This window comes from Cetorhinus maximus, chromosome 4 (genome assembly GCF_964194155.1).
Source record: "Cetorhinus maximus chromosome 4, sCetMax3.hap1.1, whole genome shotgun sequence".
Lineage (NCBI taxonomy): Eukaryota > Metazoa > Chordata > Chondrichthyes > Lamniformes > Cetorhinidae > Cetorhinus > Cetorhinus maximus.
The window spans coordinates 179,760,521-179,778,742 of record NC_135882.1 but is presented as its reverse complement, the minus strand read 5'-3'; the positions used below and the strand labels follow the sequence as shown (position 1 = coordinate 179,778,742).

At 50.9% G+C, this 18,222-nt stretch overlaps 1 protein-coding gene across 1 annotated transcript in view; it reads right to left on the bottom strand.

Moving 5' to 3' along the window:
• Positions 1 to 17,695, bottom strand: part of LOC144680072 (voltage-gated inwardly rectifying potassium channel KCNH2-like) — a 156,153-nt gene extending 138,458 nt beyond the window's left edge. The window contains exons 1-2 of the mRNA XM_078541222.1: positions 17,343 to 17,695; positions 10,461 to 10,691 (exon numbers count right to left, since the gene is read on the bottom strand). Of these exons, the coding sequence (XP_078397348.1) occupies positions 10,461 to 10,691; positions 17,343 to 17,418 (307 nt within the window). The 5' untranslated portion in view covers positions 17,419 to 17,695. The remainder of the gene's footprint in view (positions 1 to 10,460; positions 10,692 to 17,342) is intronic.
• Positions 17,696 to 18,222: the final 527 nt, after the last annotated feature.

Below are 18,222 nucleotides of genomic sequence, written 5' to 3'. Positions count from 1 at the left end.
GTACTGACCCTCCGACAGTGCAGCACTCCCTCAGTACTGACCCTCCGACAGTGCAGCACTCCCTCAGTACTGACCCTCTGACAGTGCAGCACTCCCTCAGTACTGACCCTCTGACAGTGCAGCACTCCCTCAGTACTGACCCTCTGACAGTGCAGCACTCCCTCAGTACTGACCCTCCGACAGTGCAGCACTCCCTCAGTACTGACCCTCTGACAGTGCAGCACTCCCTCAGTACTGACCCTCTGACAGTGCAGCACTCCCTCAGTACTGACCCTCTGACAGTGCAGCACTCCCTCAGTACTGACCCTCCGACAGTGCAGCACTCCCTCAGTACTGTGGGTGCATATTCTGGAATGAGCTTTGGTTCTAGTTTCTCAGTCTGACAAAGGCCATTGGTCACTCGGCCAGGCTCAGAGCCCATTGGTTCAGATCCCCTGGTGCTCAGAGACATTTGACTGATCGCAGGTCGTGAGACAACTCCAGAAGCAGAAGCTTCTAGAAAGATCCTAAGATCTACAGTTACCTGCGAGGCTCGGGAAGCATTACCCACCCCCCCCCACTCCCCCCAAGAGGCCGTGTCCCTGATGGTCGGAAGCCGCTGCCTTTTCCCATCACTGAATCTGATTTGCTGATGGATATTCCCTGTTTCTATCCCATTTTACTGACGTTCCCGGCTATCCTCATGTTCCCAGCTGGGAGCAACTGGTTACAGTGGCTGTTTGAGAGGGTGTCTGAGCCCAGAGGGGAAGTACAAATTGCCAGGAGTTAGGGAACAGACAGACACTATATCCTGGGATGTGGATGGAGATTAGCAAAGGGCAGGTCGGACTGAAGCGAGTCTCCCACATGGAGACACTTTACAATTTCCAGACACTCTCCTGCTCAGAAACTCTTCATCCTGATATCAGCCCCGTCAGTTTACACAGGACAATCCACCCAGTTACAGACCCAACTTACCCCAATGCCCCCGTCAGGGCAGACGGCATCTTCCACTCCCCCTATCCCTTCAACCCCCACAGGCACCTCCCCTCTCTCTCCGACTCCCCCCTCACTAACTGGGTGAGTTCAGTCTCTGCCCCGTTACACGCGACTCTGTCAGCGCGGGACTCGCTCCCTCAATACTGTCCGCAGGCACAGACTGGGAACCTACAACCGGTGGCACGGGGTGGGGGGAGGGGGGGTGGGGGGGGTGGGGGGGGTGAGGGGGAGGGGTGGTGAGGGGGAGGGGGTGGGGGTGGTGAGGGGGAGGGGTGGTGAGGGGGAGGGGGTGGTGAGGGGGAGGGGAAGGGGGTGGTGAGGGGGAGGGGGAGGGGGTGGGGGTGGTGAGGGGGAGGGGTGGTGAGGGGGAGGGGGTGGTGAGGGGGAGGGGAAGGGGGTGGTGAGGGGGAGGGGGAGGGGGTGGGGGTGGTGAGGGAGGGGGTGGTGAGGGGGAGGGGGAGGGGGAGGGGGTGGTGAGGGGAGGGGGTGGTAAGGGGGAGGGGGTGGGGGTGGTGAGGGGGAGGGGTGGTGAGGGGGAGGGGGTGGTGAGGGGGAGGGGAAGGGGGTGGTGAGGGGGAGGGGGAGGGGGTGGGGGTGGTGAGGGGGAGGGGTGGTGAGGGGGAGGGGGTGGTGAGGGGGAGGGGAAGGGGGTGGTGAGGGGGAGGGGGAGGGGGTGGGGGTGGTGAGGGAGGGGGTGGTGAGGGGGAGGGGAGGGGGAGGGGGTGGTGAGGGGAGGGGGTGGGGGAGGGGGAGTGGGTGGGGGTGGTGAGGGGGAGGGGGTGGTGAGGGGGAGGGGGTGGGGGAGGGGGAGGGGGTGGGGAGGGGGAGGGGAAGGGGTGGTGAGTGGGAGGGGTGGGGAGGGGGTGGGGGAGGGGGTGGGGGAGGGGTGATGAGGGGGAGGGGGAGGGGGTGGTGAGGAGTTGGTGAAGGAGGGGGAGGGGGAGGGGGTGGTGAGGGGGAGGGGGTGGGGGAGGGGGTGATGAGGGGGAGGGTGAGGGGGTGGTGAGGGGGAGGGTGAGGGGGAGGGGGAGGGGGAGGGTGAGGGGGTGGGTGAGGGGGAGGGTGAGGGGGTGGTGAGGGGGAGGGTGAGGGGGTGGTGAGGGGAGGGTGAGGGGGTGGTGAGGGGGAGGGGGAGGGGGAGGGTGAGGGGGAGGGTGAGGGGGAGGGTGAGGGGGAGGGTGAGGGGGTGGTGAGGGGGAGGGGGAGGGGGAGGCCTACAACAGACCTGCCCTGACACAGCCGTTTCCCTGTGAGCTGCTCCCCCTCCCCAGAGTCAGGTTGGTTCCGCAGCCCCTCCCCCAGCAGCCCCTCCCCCAGCAGCCCTCCCCCAGCAGCCCCTCCCCCAGCAGCCGCTCCCCCAGCAGCCCGTCCCCCGATGGCTTTAACAGTGACAGACTCCAGACAGCAGAAACCCTTCTTCATCTTCACTGTGTTTAAACAGGGGCCACAGCTCCGGAGAAACGAGTTGTTACCGACAGCCAGGGTCTCAATCAGATCAATATCAATCAGCCAGGGTCTCAATCAGATCAATATCAATCAGCCAGGGTCTCAATCCGATCAATATCAATCAGCCAGGGTCTCAATCAGATCAATATCAATCAGCCAGGGTCTCAATCAGTTCAATATCAATCAGCCAGGGTCTCAATCAGTTCAATATCAATCAGCCAGGGTCTCAATCAGATCAATATCAATCAGCCAGGGTCTCAATCAGATCAATATCAATCAGCCAGGGTCTCAATCCGATCAATATCAATCAGCCAGGGTCTCAATCAGATCAATATCAATCAGCCAGGGTCTCAATCCGATCAATATCACTCAGCCAGGGTCTCAATCCGATCAATATCACTCAGCCAGGGTCTCAATCCGTTCAATATCAATCAGCCAGGGTCTCAATCCGATCAATATCACTCAGCCAGGGTCTCAATCCGATCAATATCACTCAGCCAGGGTCTCAATCCGTTCAATATCACTCAGCCAGGGTCTCAATCCGTTCAATATCAATCAGCCAGGGTCTCAATCCGATCAATATCACTCAGCCAGGGTCTCAATCCGTTCAATATCAATCAGCCAGGGTCTCAATCCGATCAATATCACTCAGCCAGGGTCTCAATCCGATCAATATCACTCAGCCAGGGTCTCAATCCGTTCAATATCACTCAGCCAGGGTCTCAATCCGTTCAATATCAATCAGCCAGGGTCTCAATCCGTTCAATATCAATCAGCCAGGGTCTCAATCCGATCAATATCACTCAGCCAGGGTCTCAATCCGTTCAATATCAATCAGCCAGGGTCTCAATCCGATCAATATCAATCAGCCAGGGTCTCAATCACTTCAATATCACTCAGCCAGGGTCTCAATCCGATCAATATCAATCAGCCAGGGTCTCAATCCGATCAATATCACTCAGCCAGGGTCTCAATCCGTTCAATATCAATCAGCCAGGGTCTCAATCACTTCAATATCACTCAGCCAGGGTCTCAGTCAGTTCAATATCACTCAGTCAGGGTCTCAATCAGTTCAATATCAATCAGCCAGGGTCTCAATCCGTTCAATATCACTCAGCCAGGGTCTCAATCAGTTCAATATCAATCAGCCAGGGTCTCAATCCGATCAATATCAATCAGCCAGGGTCTCAATCCGATCAATATCAATCAGCCAGGGTCTCAATCCGATCAATATCAATCAGCCAGGGTCTCAATCCGATCAATATCAATCGGCCAGGGTCTCAATCAGTTCAATATCAATCAGCCAGGGTCTCAATCAGTTCAATATCAATCAGCCAGGGTCTCAATCAGTTCAATATCAATCAGCCAGGGTCTCAATCAGTTCAATATCAATCAGCCAGGGTCTCAATCCGATCAATATCAATCAGCCAGGGTCTGAATCCGATCAATATCAATCAGCCAGGGTCTCAATCACTTCAATATCACTCAGCCAGGGTCTCAATCAGTTCAATATCAATCAGCCAGGGTCTCAATCCGATCAATATCAATCAGCCAGGGTCTCAATCCGATCAATACCAATCAGCCAGGGTCTCAATCACTTCAATATCAATCAGCCAGGGTCTCAATCACTTCAATATCAATCAGCCAGGGCTCAATCAGTTCAATATCAATCAGCCAGGGTCTCAATCACTTCAATATCAATCAGCCAGGGTCTCAATCACTTCAATATCAATCAGCCAGGGTCTCAATCCGATCAATATCAATCAGCCAGGGTCTCAATCCGATCAATATCAATCAGCCAGGGTCTCAATCCGATCAATATCAATCAGCCAGGGTCTCAATCCGATCAATATCAATCAGCCAGGGTCTCAATCCGATCAATATCAATCAGCCAGGGTCTCAATCAGATCAATATCAATCAGCCAGGGTCTCAATCCGATCAATATCAATCAGCCAGGGTCTCAATCCGATCAATATCAATCAGCCAGGGTCTCAATCCGATCAATATCAATCAGCCAGGGTCTCAATCCGATCAATATCAATCAGCCAGGGTCTCAATCCGATCAATATCAATCAGCCAGGGTCTCAATCCGATCAATATCAATCAGCCAGGGTCTCAATCCGTTCAATATCAATCAGCCAGGGTCTCAATCACTTCAATATCAATCAGCCAGGGTCTCAATCCGATCAATATCAATCAGCCAGGGTCTCAATCAGTTCAATATCAATCAGCCAGGGTCTCAATCCGATCAATATCAATCAGCCAGGGTCTCAATCCGTTCAATATCAATCAGCCAGGGTCTCAATCAGTTCAATATCAATCAGCCAGGGTCTCAATCCGATCAATATCAATCAGCCAGGGTCTCAATCAGTTCAATATCAATCAGCCAGGGTCTCAATCCGATCAATATCAATCAGCCAGGGTCTCAATCAGTTCAATATCAATCAGCCAGGGTCTCAATCACTTCAATATCACTCAGCCAGGGTCTCAATCAGATCAATATCAATCAGCCAGGGTCTCAATCCGATCAATATCAATCAGCCAGGGTCTCAATCCGATCAATATCAATCAGCCAGGGTCTCAATCACTTCAATATCACTCAGCCAGGGTCTCAATCAGATCAATATCAATCAGCCAGGGTCTCAATCCGATCAATATCAATCAGCCAGGGTCTCAATCAGATCAATATCAATCAGCCAGGGTCTCAATCCGATCAATATCAATCAGCCAGGGTCTCAATCCGATCAATATCAATCAGCCAGGGTCTCAATCCGTTCAATATCAATCAGCCAGGGTCTCAATCACTTCAATATCAATCAGCCAGGGTCTCAATCCGATCAATATCAATCAGCCAGGGTCTCAATCAGATCAATATCAATCAGCCAGGGTCTCAATCAGATCAATATCAATCAGCCAGGGTCTCAATCCGATCAATATCAATCAGCCAGGGTCTCAATCCGATCAATATCAATCAGCCAGGGTCTCAATCAGATCAATATCAATCAGCCAGGGTCTCAATCCGATCAATATCAATCAGCCAGGGTCTCAATCCGATCAATATCAATCAGCCAGGGTCTCAATCCGTTCAATATCAATCAGCCAGGGTCTCAATCACTTCAATATCAATCAGCCAGGGTCTCAATCCGATCAATATCAATCAGCCAGGGTCTCAATCAGATCAATATCAATCAGCCAGGGTCTTAATCAGATCAATATCAATCAGCCAGGGTCTCAATCAGATCAATATCAATCAGCCAGGGTCTCAATCCGATCAATATCAATCAGCCAGGGTCTCAATCCGATCAATATCAATCAGCCAGGGTCTCAATCCGATCAGTATCAATCAGCCAGGGTCTCAATCATATCAATATCACTCAGCCAGGGTCTCAATCAGATCAATATCAATCAGCCAGGGTCTCAATCAGTTCAATATCAATCAGCCAGGGTCTCAATCCGATCAATATCAATCAGCCAGGGTCTCAATCAGTTCAATATCAATCAGCCAGGGTCTCAATCCGATCAATATCAATCAGCCAGGGTCTCAATCCGATCAATATCAATCAGCCAGGGTCTCAATCAGTTCAATATCAATCAGCCAGGGTCTCAATCCGATCAATATCAATCAGCCAGGGTCTCAATCAGTTCAATATCAATCAGCCAGGGTCTCAATCAGATCAATATCAATCAGCCAGGGTCTCAATCCGATCAATATCAATCAGCCAGGGTCTCAATCAGTTCAATATCAATCAGCCAGGGTCTCAATCCGATCAATATCAATCAGCCAGGGTCTCAATCACTTCAATATCAATCAGCCAGGGTCTCAATCCGATCAATATCAATCAGCCAGGGTCTCAATCAGATCAATATCATTCTCCTTGACTCTCTCTCAATTCCACCCTTAACCACACCTTGTGTTATAAACCTCCCTCTGCTAAAGCAGCCAGTCCCTTACCCGGGAGGTGATGTTGCAGTGATATTGTCGCTCGAGTAATGACCCAGGGGAATGCGCTGGAGACCCGGGTTCAAATCCCATTTCAAATTTGAAATCTGGAATTAAAAGTCTAATGATGACCATATTATCGATTGTTGTAAAAACCGATTGTTGTAAAAACGCATCTGATTCACTAATGTCCTTTAGGGAAGGAAATCTGCTGTCCTTACCTGGTCTGGCCTACATGTGACTCCAGACCCACAGCAATGTGGTTGACTCTGAAATGGCCGAGCCAGACACTCAGTTGTAACAAACCGCTACAAAGTCACAAAAAAGGAATGAAACCGGACGGACCACCCGGCATTGACCTGGGCACCGGAAACAACAACAGCAAACTCAGCCCTGTCGACCCTGCAAAGTCCTCCTTACTAACATCTGGGGGCTAGTGTCAAAATGGGAGAGCTGTCTCACAGACTAGTCAAGCAACAGCCTGACGTAGTCATCCTCACGGAATCATACCTTACAGATAATGTCCCAGACACCACCATCACCATCCCTGGGTATGCCCTGTCCCACCAGCAGGACAGATCCAGCAGAGGTGGCGGCACAGTGGTATACAGTCAGGAGGGAGTTGCCCTGGGAGTCCTCAACATCAACTCCGAACCCCATGAAGTCTCACAGTATCAGGTCAAACATGGGCAAGGAAACCTCCTGCTGATTACCACATACCGCCCTCCCTCAGCTGATGTATCAGTGCTCCTCCATGTTGAACACCACTTCGAGGAAGCACTGAGGGTGACAAGGGCGCAGAATGTACTCTGGGTGGGGGACTTCAATGTCCATCACCAAGAGTGGCTCGGCAGCACCACTACTGACCGAGCTGGCTGAGTCCTAAAGGACATAGCTGCTAGACTGAGTCTGCGGCAGGTGGTGAGGGAACCAACAAGAGGGAAAAACATATTTGACCTCATCCTCACCAACCTGCCTGCCACAGATGCATCTGTCCATGACAGTATCGGTAGGAGTGACCACCACACAATCATTGTGGAGATGAAGTCCTGCCTTCACATTGAGGATACCCTCCATCGTGTTGTGTGGCACTACCACCGTGCTAAATGGGATAGATTTCAAACAGATCTAGCACCTCAATACTGGGCATCCATGAGGTGCTGTGGGCCATCAGCAGCAGCAGAATTGTACTCGAACACAATCTGTAACCTCATGGCCCGGCATATCCCCCACTCTACCATTACCATCAAGCCAGGGGATCAACCCTGGTTCAATGAAGAGTGCAGGAGGGCATGCCAGGAGCAGCACCAGGCATACCTAAAATTGAGGTGTCAACCTGGTGAAGCTATAACACAGGGCTACTTGCGTGTCAAACAGCATAAGCAGCAAATGTTAGACAGGGCTAAACGATCCCACAACCAACGGATCAGATCTAAGCTCTGCAGTCCTGCCACATCCAGTCGTGAATGGTGGTGGACAATTAAACAACTCATTGGAGGAGGAGGCTCCACAAATATCCCCATCCTCAATGATGGAGGAGCCCAGCACATCAGTGTAAAAGATAAGGCTGAAGCATTTGCTACAATCTTCAGCCAGAAGTGTTGAGTGGATGATCCATCTCAGCCTCCTCCGGAGGCTCCCAGCATCACAGATACCAGTCTTCAGCCAATTCGACTCACTCTACGTGATATCAAGAAATGGCTGAAGGCACTGGATACTGCAAAGGCTATGGGCCCTGACAATATTCCAGCAATAGTACAGAAGACTTGTGCTCCAGAACTTGCCACGCCCCTAGCCAAGCTGTTCCAGTACAGCTACAACACTGGCATCTACCCAGCTATGTGGAAAATTGCCCAGGTATGTCCTGTACACAAAAAGCAGGACAAATCCAACCCAGACAATTACCGCTCCATCAGTCTACTCTCCATCATCAGTAAAGTAATGGAAGGGGTCATCAACAATGCTTTCAAGTGGCACTTGCTTAGCAATAACCTCAGCCTAACCATCTTCAGCTGCTCCATCAATGACCTTCCTTCCATCATAAGGTCAGAAGTGGGGATGTTCGCTGATGATTGCACAATGTTCAGCACCATTTGTGACTTCTCAGATACTGAAGCAGTTGATGTCCAAATGCAGCAAGACCTGGACACTATCCAGACTTGGACTGACAAGTGGCAAATAATATTCACGCTACACAAGTGCCAGGCAATGACCATCTCCAACAAGAGAGAATCCAATCATCGCACCTTGATGTTCCATGGCATTACCATCACTGAATCCCCCACTGTCAACATTCTGGAGGTTACTATTGACCAGAAACTGAACTGGACCAGCCATATAAATACTGTGGCTACAAGAGCTGGTCAGAGGCTAGGAATCCTGCGATGAGTAACTCACCTCTGACTCCCCAAAGCCTGTCCACCATCTACAAGGCGCAAGTCAGGAGTGTGATGGAATACTCCCCACTTGCCTGGATGAGTACAGCTCCCACAACACTCAAGAAGCTTGACACCATCCAGGACAAAGCAGCCCATTTGATTAGCACCACATCCACAAAGATTCACTCCCTCCACCAGCGATGCACAGTAGCAGCAGTGTGTGTACCATCGACAAGATGCACTGTAGGAATTCACCAAGGCTCCTTCGACACCACCTTCCAAAGCCATGACCACTACCATCTAGAAGGACAAGGGCAGCAGATAGATGGGAACACCACCACCTGGAAGTTCCTCTCCAAGTCACTCACCATCCTGACTTGGAAATATATCGCCGTTCCTTCACTGTCACTGGGTCAAAATCCTGGAACTCCCTCCCTAACAGCACTGTGGGTGTACCTACACCACATGGACTGCAGCGGTTCAAGAAGGCAGCTCACCACCACCTTCTCAAGAGCAACTAGGGATGGGCAATACTGATGGAGCGGTAATTGGCCGGGTTGGATTTATCCTGCTTTTTGTGTATAGGGCATACCTGAGCAATTTTCCACATTGCTGGGTAGATGCCAGTGTTGTAGCTGTACTGGAACAGAATGGGCCTATATTGTTAGAGTTTAGAAGGAGAGGTGATCTCATCTCAGGGGTTTGACAGGGTGGACGCTGAGAGATTGTTCCCGCTGGTCGGGGAATCTAAAACACGGGGGCCCAGTCTCAGGATAAGGGGTCGATCATTTAGGACTGAGATGAGGAGAAATTTCTTCACTCAAAGGGCTGTGAATCTTGGGAATTCTCTGTCCCAGGGGGCTGTGGATACTCCATCACTGAATATGTTTAATGTTTATATTTTTGGTCTCTGAGCTGGGGCAGGGACGTGCTATTGAGACAAATGATCCCACCCCCCCATCTCACCTCACACCCCCCAACCCACACCCCCCACCCCGCCATCTCACCCCCCAACCCCCCATCTCACCTCGCACCACCCCACCCCCCACCCTCCCACCCCCCCATCTCACCTCGCACCACCACCCCCCACCCCCCACCCCCCCATCTCACCTCGCACCACCACCCCCCACCCCCCCATCTCACCCCACACCACCCCACCCCCCATCTCACCTCACACACCCCAACCCACACCCCCCACCCCCCCATCTCACCTCACACCCCCCAACCCACACCCCCCACACCCCCATCTCACCTCGCACCCCCCACCCCACACCCCCCCACACCCCCATCTCATCTCGCACCCCCACTATCACCAACCACCCACAAATTTAGAAATTGTGTTTTTGATTCCCAAGTCCAGCCGGTTGATATAAATTGTGAGCAGCAGTGGTCCCAGCGCTGATCCCTGGGGAACATCCTTTCCCACCTTCTGCCACCCTGAATAACGACCCTTTCCTCCCAGCGCCTGCTTTCTGTCTTGGAACCAGCTGACAATCCATTCTGTCACTGAGCCCCTGGCTCCACATCCTCTGACCTTATCCAGGAGTCTGTTATTATGGGATCCTCTTATCAAAGGCCTTTTGAAAATGCAGATAAATGACATCTATCACATTGGCCATGTTGACTCTTCCTGTTAATTCCTCAAAGAGCAGGCAGTTTATATCATCCTGCTTCTGGAGAAGCTCACATTTGACCCCGTCCACATCTGGATTCTTACCATCTTTCCTGTAGAGAGACACCTCCACCTTCCTCTCCTCGGAGCCTCCCAGAGCCTGTGTTATCTGAGAAACGGCAGCTCTCCTGGTCTGTGGTCCATGGAGGAAGTCACAGGTTCCTGGTTTCTGCATCACCTCCGCTCGCGAATAACCACACATTTCACAGAAAGCATCGTTACAGAAAATGATGGCACAGTTCCCCACTCGAGCATTGCCAATGACAAATTTCTGATCTAGGGTAGAGGGTGCAACAGATTGACAGGAATTAACAAAACAACAGAGACAATTGCAAAAATCACTCAAACCAGAGAGGGTCACTGTGAAACTCACTGACAATAATCAATGCCCTCGATATGTCTCTACCAGCCCCACCCATCCCTCTGCCCCTACACCCCACCCATCTGCCCCACCCCTACCCCCACACCCACCCACACCCACCCCTACCCCCACACCCACCCACACCCACCCCTACCCCCACACCCACCCACACCCACCCCTAGCCCCACACCCACCCACACCCACCCCTACCCCCACACCCACCCACACCCACCCCTACCCCCACACCCACCCCTACTCCCCACCCACACCTACTCCCCACCCACCCGCCCCACCCTGTACCTGTCCTGGGAGTGTTTGATGGGGATGGTGTAGAGGGAGCTTTACTCTGTATCCAACCCCGTGCTGTACCTGTCCTGGGAGCGTTTGATGGGGACGGTGTAGAGGGAGCTTTACTCTGTATCTAACCCCGTGCTGTAGCTGCCCTGGGAGTGTTTGATGGGGACGGTGTAGAGGGAGATTTACTCTGTATCTAACCCCGTGCTGTAGCTGCCCTGGGAGTGTTTGATGGGAACAGTGTAGAGGGAGATTTACTCTGTATCTAACCCCGTGCTGTAGCTGCCCTGGGATTATTTTTTTAATCTGGTGATTGATCTCACCACAGGCAGAAACCTGAGATTTAAATTCCCATTCTATGCTGAGAACGGTTTTCTGAATTCTGGAGAAAGCTGCAGGAACAGTGGGCAAAGGTCGACTGTAAAATGTGCTCGGTTCCTCCAGGGAACTTGGGAAAGCTTCCTTCATTGCCCTTGTTCAAATATTTAAAAAGAGCAAGCAGCTGTCACCCAACCATCAAGCTCTGCATTATTCAGGAGGCTCCTCTCCTTAACTCCTTACTGTCAACAAACGCAGTTTCAATGTTCAGATTACAGTTGTGGTTCCTTCCAGACACCCTTTCCTATTAGAACACCAGCCATTGCTGGCTGCAGGCCCCACTCAAGGCATCTGGGGCCATATTCTAGCTACACATGTGTCCAGTACTGAGGGAGTGCCTCATTGTCAGAGGGTTACTACTGAGGGAGAGCTGCACTGTCAGAGGGTCAGTACTGAGGGAGCGCTGCACTGTCAGAGGGTCAGTACTGAGGGAGCGCTGCACTGTCAGAGGGTCAGTACTGAGGGAGTGCTGCACTGTCGGAGGGTCAGTACTGAGGGAGCGTTGCACTGTTGGAGGGTTGGTACTGAGGGAGTGCTGCACTGTCGGAGGGTCGGTACTGAGGGAGCGCTGCACTGTCGGAGGGTCGGTACTAAGGGAGTGCTGCACTGTCGGAGGGTCAGTACTGAGGGATTGCTGCACTGTTGGAGGGACAGTACTGAGGGAGTGCCGCACCGTTGGAGGGACAGTACTGAGGAAGTGCCGCACTGTCGCAAGGTCAGTACTGAGGGAGCGCCGCACTGTTGGAGGGTCGGTACTGTGGGAGTGCTGCACTGTCGGAGGGTCAGTATTGAGGGAGCGCTGCACTGTCGGAGGGTCAGTACTGAGGGAGTGTTGCACTGTCGGAGGATCAGTGCTGAGGGAGTGCTGCACTGTTGGAGGGTCAGTGCTGAAGGAGTGCTGCACTGTTGGAGGGTCAGTACTGGGGGAGTGCTGCACTGTCACAGGGTCAGTACTGGGGGAGTGCTGCACTGTCGGAGGGTCAGTACTGAGGAAGTGCTGCACTGTCACAGGGTCAGTGCTGAGGGAGTGCTGCACTGTTGATGGAGCAGTCTTTTGGAGGAGACATTAACCCAAGGCCCTCACATGCCCTCTCAGATGAAGGTAAAAGATTTCTGGGTACTGTTTGAAAGAGGAACAGGGGAACTCTCCTGGGTGTGCTAAGGTCGATGTTTATTGTTCAATCAATATCATAAAAACAGATGATTTGACCAATCATATTGCTGTGTGGGAGCTTGCTGTGCACTAGTTAACTGCTGCATTTCCTAAGTAATGACAGTGAATATACTTCATTGTTAGTAATGCCCTTTGGGAAATCTGCTGAACATTATAGGCACTATCAAAATGCAAGTTCTTCTTCCTTTTTCATTACATGAGATGAATTTCTTGCTCCTTCCTCTGGAGCGTTCGCCAATCTCCTTTTATCTACACTCGCTGGTCCTGACTTCACAGGCAGCACAGGCCCTTTCTTCATATTTGCGTGATTAAGGCCTTTCATCATTTTGAACACCTCTACCAAATCCACTCTCAAATTTCTCTGAGAATAACCTCTGCTCTTTATTCTATCTTCATAACCGAAGTTCCTCATCCCTGGAGCCATTCTCGTGAATCTTTTCCACACTCTCCCCATTACCTTCACATCCTTCCTAAAGTGCGGCACCCAGAACTGGACACAATATTCCAGCTGAGGCCGAACTAGTGACTTATACAAGTTCAACATAACCTCCCTGCTCTTGTACTCTATGCCCCTATTAATAAAGCCCAGGATACTATATACTTTATTAACTGCTCTCTCCACCTATCCTGCCACCTTCAGTGATCTATGCACATATACACACAGCTCTTTCTGCTCCTGCACCCCCTTCAAAATTTCACCCCTTATTTTAAATTGTCCGTCCATGTTCTTCCCACCAAAATGCATCACCTCACACTTCTCCACATTGACCTTCATCTGCCACCTATCTGCCCACTCCACCAACTTGTCTGTGTCCTCTTGAAGTTCCACACCATCCTCCTCACAGTTCACAACACTCCCAAGCTTCGTATCACCCGCAAACGTCAAATTTGTACTTGTACACCCAAGTCTTGATCATTCAAAAACAGCAGTGACCCAGTCCTGACCCTTGGGGAATTCCAATGTGTACCTGCCTTCCCCCTGAAAAACAACCATTCCCCATCCCTGGAGTTTCTATCCCTGCTGTTTCTGCCACTTCTGTCCCAGGGGTTTCAATCCTTTAAAACAAGAGCCTGCTCTGTGGTGATTATCAAACATCTTTTGAAAGTCCAGATATACAACATCATTAATCTGTCCCTGCAGCTATACAGGTCCATCCGACTGGCAGACTGTCGGCCTCAGGCCCCTGGGGTGACCAGAGTTGGAGATGTTCAGGATGTCACCATTTGAACTGGGGCCTTGTGCATCTGTTGATGTGGCCAACACTATCCACAGCCTCTAAGCTGTGGTGCTCGGGCGCTGACAGCTCCCATGGTGTCACGGTGACTGGAGTGTGTGGCAAACTCCCGTCCGAGCAGAATTTCACATCGGCCCCAAGCCCGGAACCTCCCACAATTCGAGCCGCCTGATGGAAATTGCTTCCACGCCTTTTCACTCAGCGCGTAGTGATATCCTTTTCAGGCTGCTGTTGCTGCATACCCTTCATGTCACCACACTTGCCCACCATCGAGGCACAGCGTGGTGTTCCATCCTGCCATCCAGTGGTGGCTTCCCTACATGGGAGCCCTTCCCTTTTCCATCGGGGATCTGGCGTGGAGGGTGTTGCATGGAGCAGTCCCTTACAACCAGAGGCTGCAATGGCTGATGGACTCCCAGGCTGCCTGTATTTCCTGCAGCCTTGAGGATCTGTGTTCCATGTGTACATACATGTGAGAGATTGCACTCCCTTTTTGAGTTTTTTTGTGGGAGTTGCTTGTTTGCACCGCAGTCCAGCCTTCCTGATCTTTGGCCACCGGTGCAGAGAGGAGCCGGGGGCTGGGGGAGGACCTCCTCATGGGCCTGGCCAAGCTGGCCATTGACAGGTCCAGACAGTGGCTGGTCAAGGGGGTCACCTGCCCAACTGTCTGCCCTTCTCCCACGGCTATGCTCATGGCCGGGTGTCCTTGGAAAGGGAATATGCAGCGTCCAGTGGCACACTTGAGACGCTCTGTGGCCAGTGGACACAGCGGGAGTCGGAATGCTTATGGCCCCCAAAACTAAATTTTAATTTGATTTAATAATGTTCCTTTAAAAGATTTTTTCCTTTGTTACAGTTCCCCTTTAAGGGGATATCACTTTATTTGATCTGATCTGTTTCTTTAATTCGATCTGTTCATTGTTAATTTAGTTACAGATATGATCAAAAGAGTATAAAACTTCAGCTCAATGACCCTCCTCAATTCTCACTGTTACCCCAACAAAAAACTCAGTCAAATTAGGCAAAGTACATTTTGCCCTGAATGAATCTTTGTAAGTTGGTGTTGTCCAAGTGGCTGTTAATTTTCTCCAGGGTTATTTTCTCTGGAGGTCTCGCCAATGTGGGCGTTTGGCACCATGCCCATCTCGATTATGGCCAATGTCTCTGCAATCTCTACCTGCCCTTCCCCCAGCAACCGAGGGTACATCCTGTCCAGAGCAGGTGCCTTAACTAGTTTAAACATTCCCAGACTTTCTAGCATTTCTACTTTTTCTACTTTTATTCAATATCCTGACAACCTCTTTATCATTGCAGAGTCCACTTCACTGGTAAACCAACATCATTCAGTATATCAGCCTTTTACCTCCATTAATACATCTCCCTGATTGGTCCATCATCCCTCTGACAATCCTCTTACTGTTAATTTTACTATTGAACACCTTTATTTGAATTGTGACACCTCCGGTCACACCATCACCTCAGACAGAATATTACCGCTTCAAGTCCCGTGCCAGAGAATTAAATACAAACACCTAGCTGGCACACACGCGGAGTGCTACACTGTCTGAGATGCCACCTCACATACATTAAGCCAAGGCCCATCTGCCCTCTCAGTTGGATAGAAAAGATACTTTGGCACTTTTTGAAAAGGAGGAGAGCTCTTCCTGGCCAATATTTATCCTTCCATTGGAACCACTCAAACTGACCATCGACCAGCCTCACACTGCCTTGTTGTAGGATTTTGCTGTGCACTGATTGGATGCTGCGTTTCCCAATTACAACAATGGCCACGCTTCAAAACGTATTTCATTGGCTGCTGGGGGATTTGGGATTTCCTGAGGTAGGTGAAACCCCCAGAGAAATACAAGCCTTTCTTTCCCTGGATGCCTTACCCTGCCTATACAGGGTAGATGTGGATAGGATGTTCCCCTGGCTGGGGAGTCTAGAACCAGGGGACACAGTCACAGGATAAGGGGTCGGCCATTTAACATTGAAATGAGGAGGAATTTCTTCACTCACAGGGTGGTGAATCTTTGGAATTCTCTACCCCAGAGGCTGTGGAAGCTCAGTCATTGAGTATGTTCAAGACAGAAATCGATAGATTCCTGGGGACTAATGACATCAGGGGACATGGAGATAGCGCAGGAAAGTGGTGTTGAGGGAGAGGATCAGCCATGATCTAATTGAATGGTGGAGCAGGCTCGAAGGGCCAAATGGCCTACTCCTGCTCCTATGTTCCTGGGTCCAATCTCTGTCTCTTTGCTTTTCCCCTCGGACTCCATTCAGCCTGATTCTCCCCGGGTGATGTCTTCATGCTGGTCCTTTTACTGCTTCAGACTGAAACTAGGAAACGCTGCTACACACAAAGGGTGTTTGGAACTAACTCTCTTCTACAGACAGCATCTGATGCTTAGATCAATTGTTGATTTTAGATTGGAGATTGATGGATTTTTGTTAACTACAGGTATTCAGGGATATGCACAAAGAGTGTGGAGTTAGATCGCAGATCAGCAATGGTCGGATTGATGACGGAACAGGATAGAGGGGCTGAATGGCCTCCACCTACCCCTATATTCCTCCTTCTCTCTATCTCCTTTGTCATCAAGGGAGCTCTGGTTTCTTGTGCCCTCCCTACCCCTCTCCCCATTTCTGGAAATGACTGTATCGGAGCCAGTTCCTCTGTAAAGGCTGCCTCTCACTCCATTGACTTTCTGTCTCCCTGTCTTTGACTCCAGTTTACCCAGGCCACATCCCCCTGAAATTCACCGAAATCAGCCTCTCTCCAGTTATGTATTTTTATTCTAGAGATTGTTCTCTCGCTACTCAGTGTCAGGATATGCTAAGCACCATTTGTAGAGTATTTATAGATTCCAGTTATCAGATTCCCCTCTCCTGCAGTTCATGGCATTCCCCCACCCCCAGCAGCTCCTCTGCACACAGACAGTGTCCTTCAGACTTACAGCATTAAAGGTCATTATTGAGCCTGCTGTTATTTTCTCAAGGAGAACTAACGTTTGACAGTCTGTGAGTATCTCTCTCTCTCTCGCACTGTATCTCACTCTCTTCTTTATCCTTAATCCATCCCTTAGCCCAAGTACATCTGACTCTCTCTTTCAATCTCTTCCAGTGTGTCCCCCTCTGGCTCTTTTTAGGTAATATCTTTAACTCTGTCCCTTTCTGTTTTTTGTGAATGTGCATCTGTACTGTTCTTCCTCATTCAGTCTCTACTTTTATATCCAACTTTTCAATTCTGTCTGTTTCTCTGGCTCCTTGTCTATGTCTCTCTCCTTCTCTCACTGTCTTAAGTAACCCTCTGTCTATTTCTCCCTGTCTCTAACTTACCCTCTGCGGTTTCTCTATCTCTCTCCCAACGTTTTTCTCTCTATCCATCTCTCCATCTTTCCTTTTCTCTCTCCCCCTATCCATCTCTCTCTCTGTCTTTCCCAGTGAAGGACTGATTTACAGATAAGATCACAAACACTCACTGCGACCTTCCAATTTCCGAATGATGGTATCGAGGAATGTATTTTGAGGAGCAACATGGCCTCTTCGAATTGGCATCCTTAAATCCCAGAGCCCTGGCCAATGATGCCAAGTTCCAGCAGCTTGTCAGAATTGAGCGAGAAAATCCCAAAGAAAGTGATGAGAGACAGGAAAATCCTAAAGTGGGTGAAGCCTTGGTCTGAGCAGAAGTCGCTGCCAAGTCCCGGGACAGGCTGAGCCGAGATGCTGGTCGTCTGTTGGAGCGTCTCGGGGCACAGGATCCTGTTCATTGCTTAGGCAACGGGCCACAACATGAGTGATGTCCACTGCCCACAATGCTGGGCGACCCTCAGTGCCACCTTGTACAGAATGGGGATGAGAAAACACCTGTTAAATCACACAGTGAGTGGCCAAACACTAAACAATATCACTACTGAAAGGATCTACTCCCTGTCAGGGTCATTCACAGCCTGCCCATTGGAACCACCACCAATCGCAAACACCCACCCTCACCATCGATCTTAAACAAAACTCACACTCAGGCTCCAGGGACACAATTTACTTTCTCTCCCTGTCCTGAAAACACTGACTCTCACTGGGGTACGGGTCCCACACACACTGACTCTCACTGGGGTACGGGTCCCACACACACTGACTCTCACTGGGGTACGGGTCCCACACACACTGACTCTCACTGGGGTACGGGTCCCACACACCCTGACTCTCACTGGGGTACGGGTCCCACACACACTGACTCTCACTGGGGTACGGGTCCCACACACACTGACTCTCACTGGGGTACGGGTCCCACACACACTGACTCTCACTGGGGTACGGGTCCCACACACACTGACTCTCACTGGGGTACGGGTCCCACACACA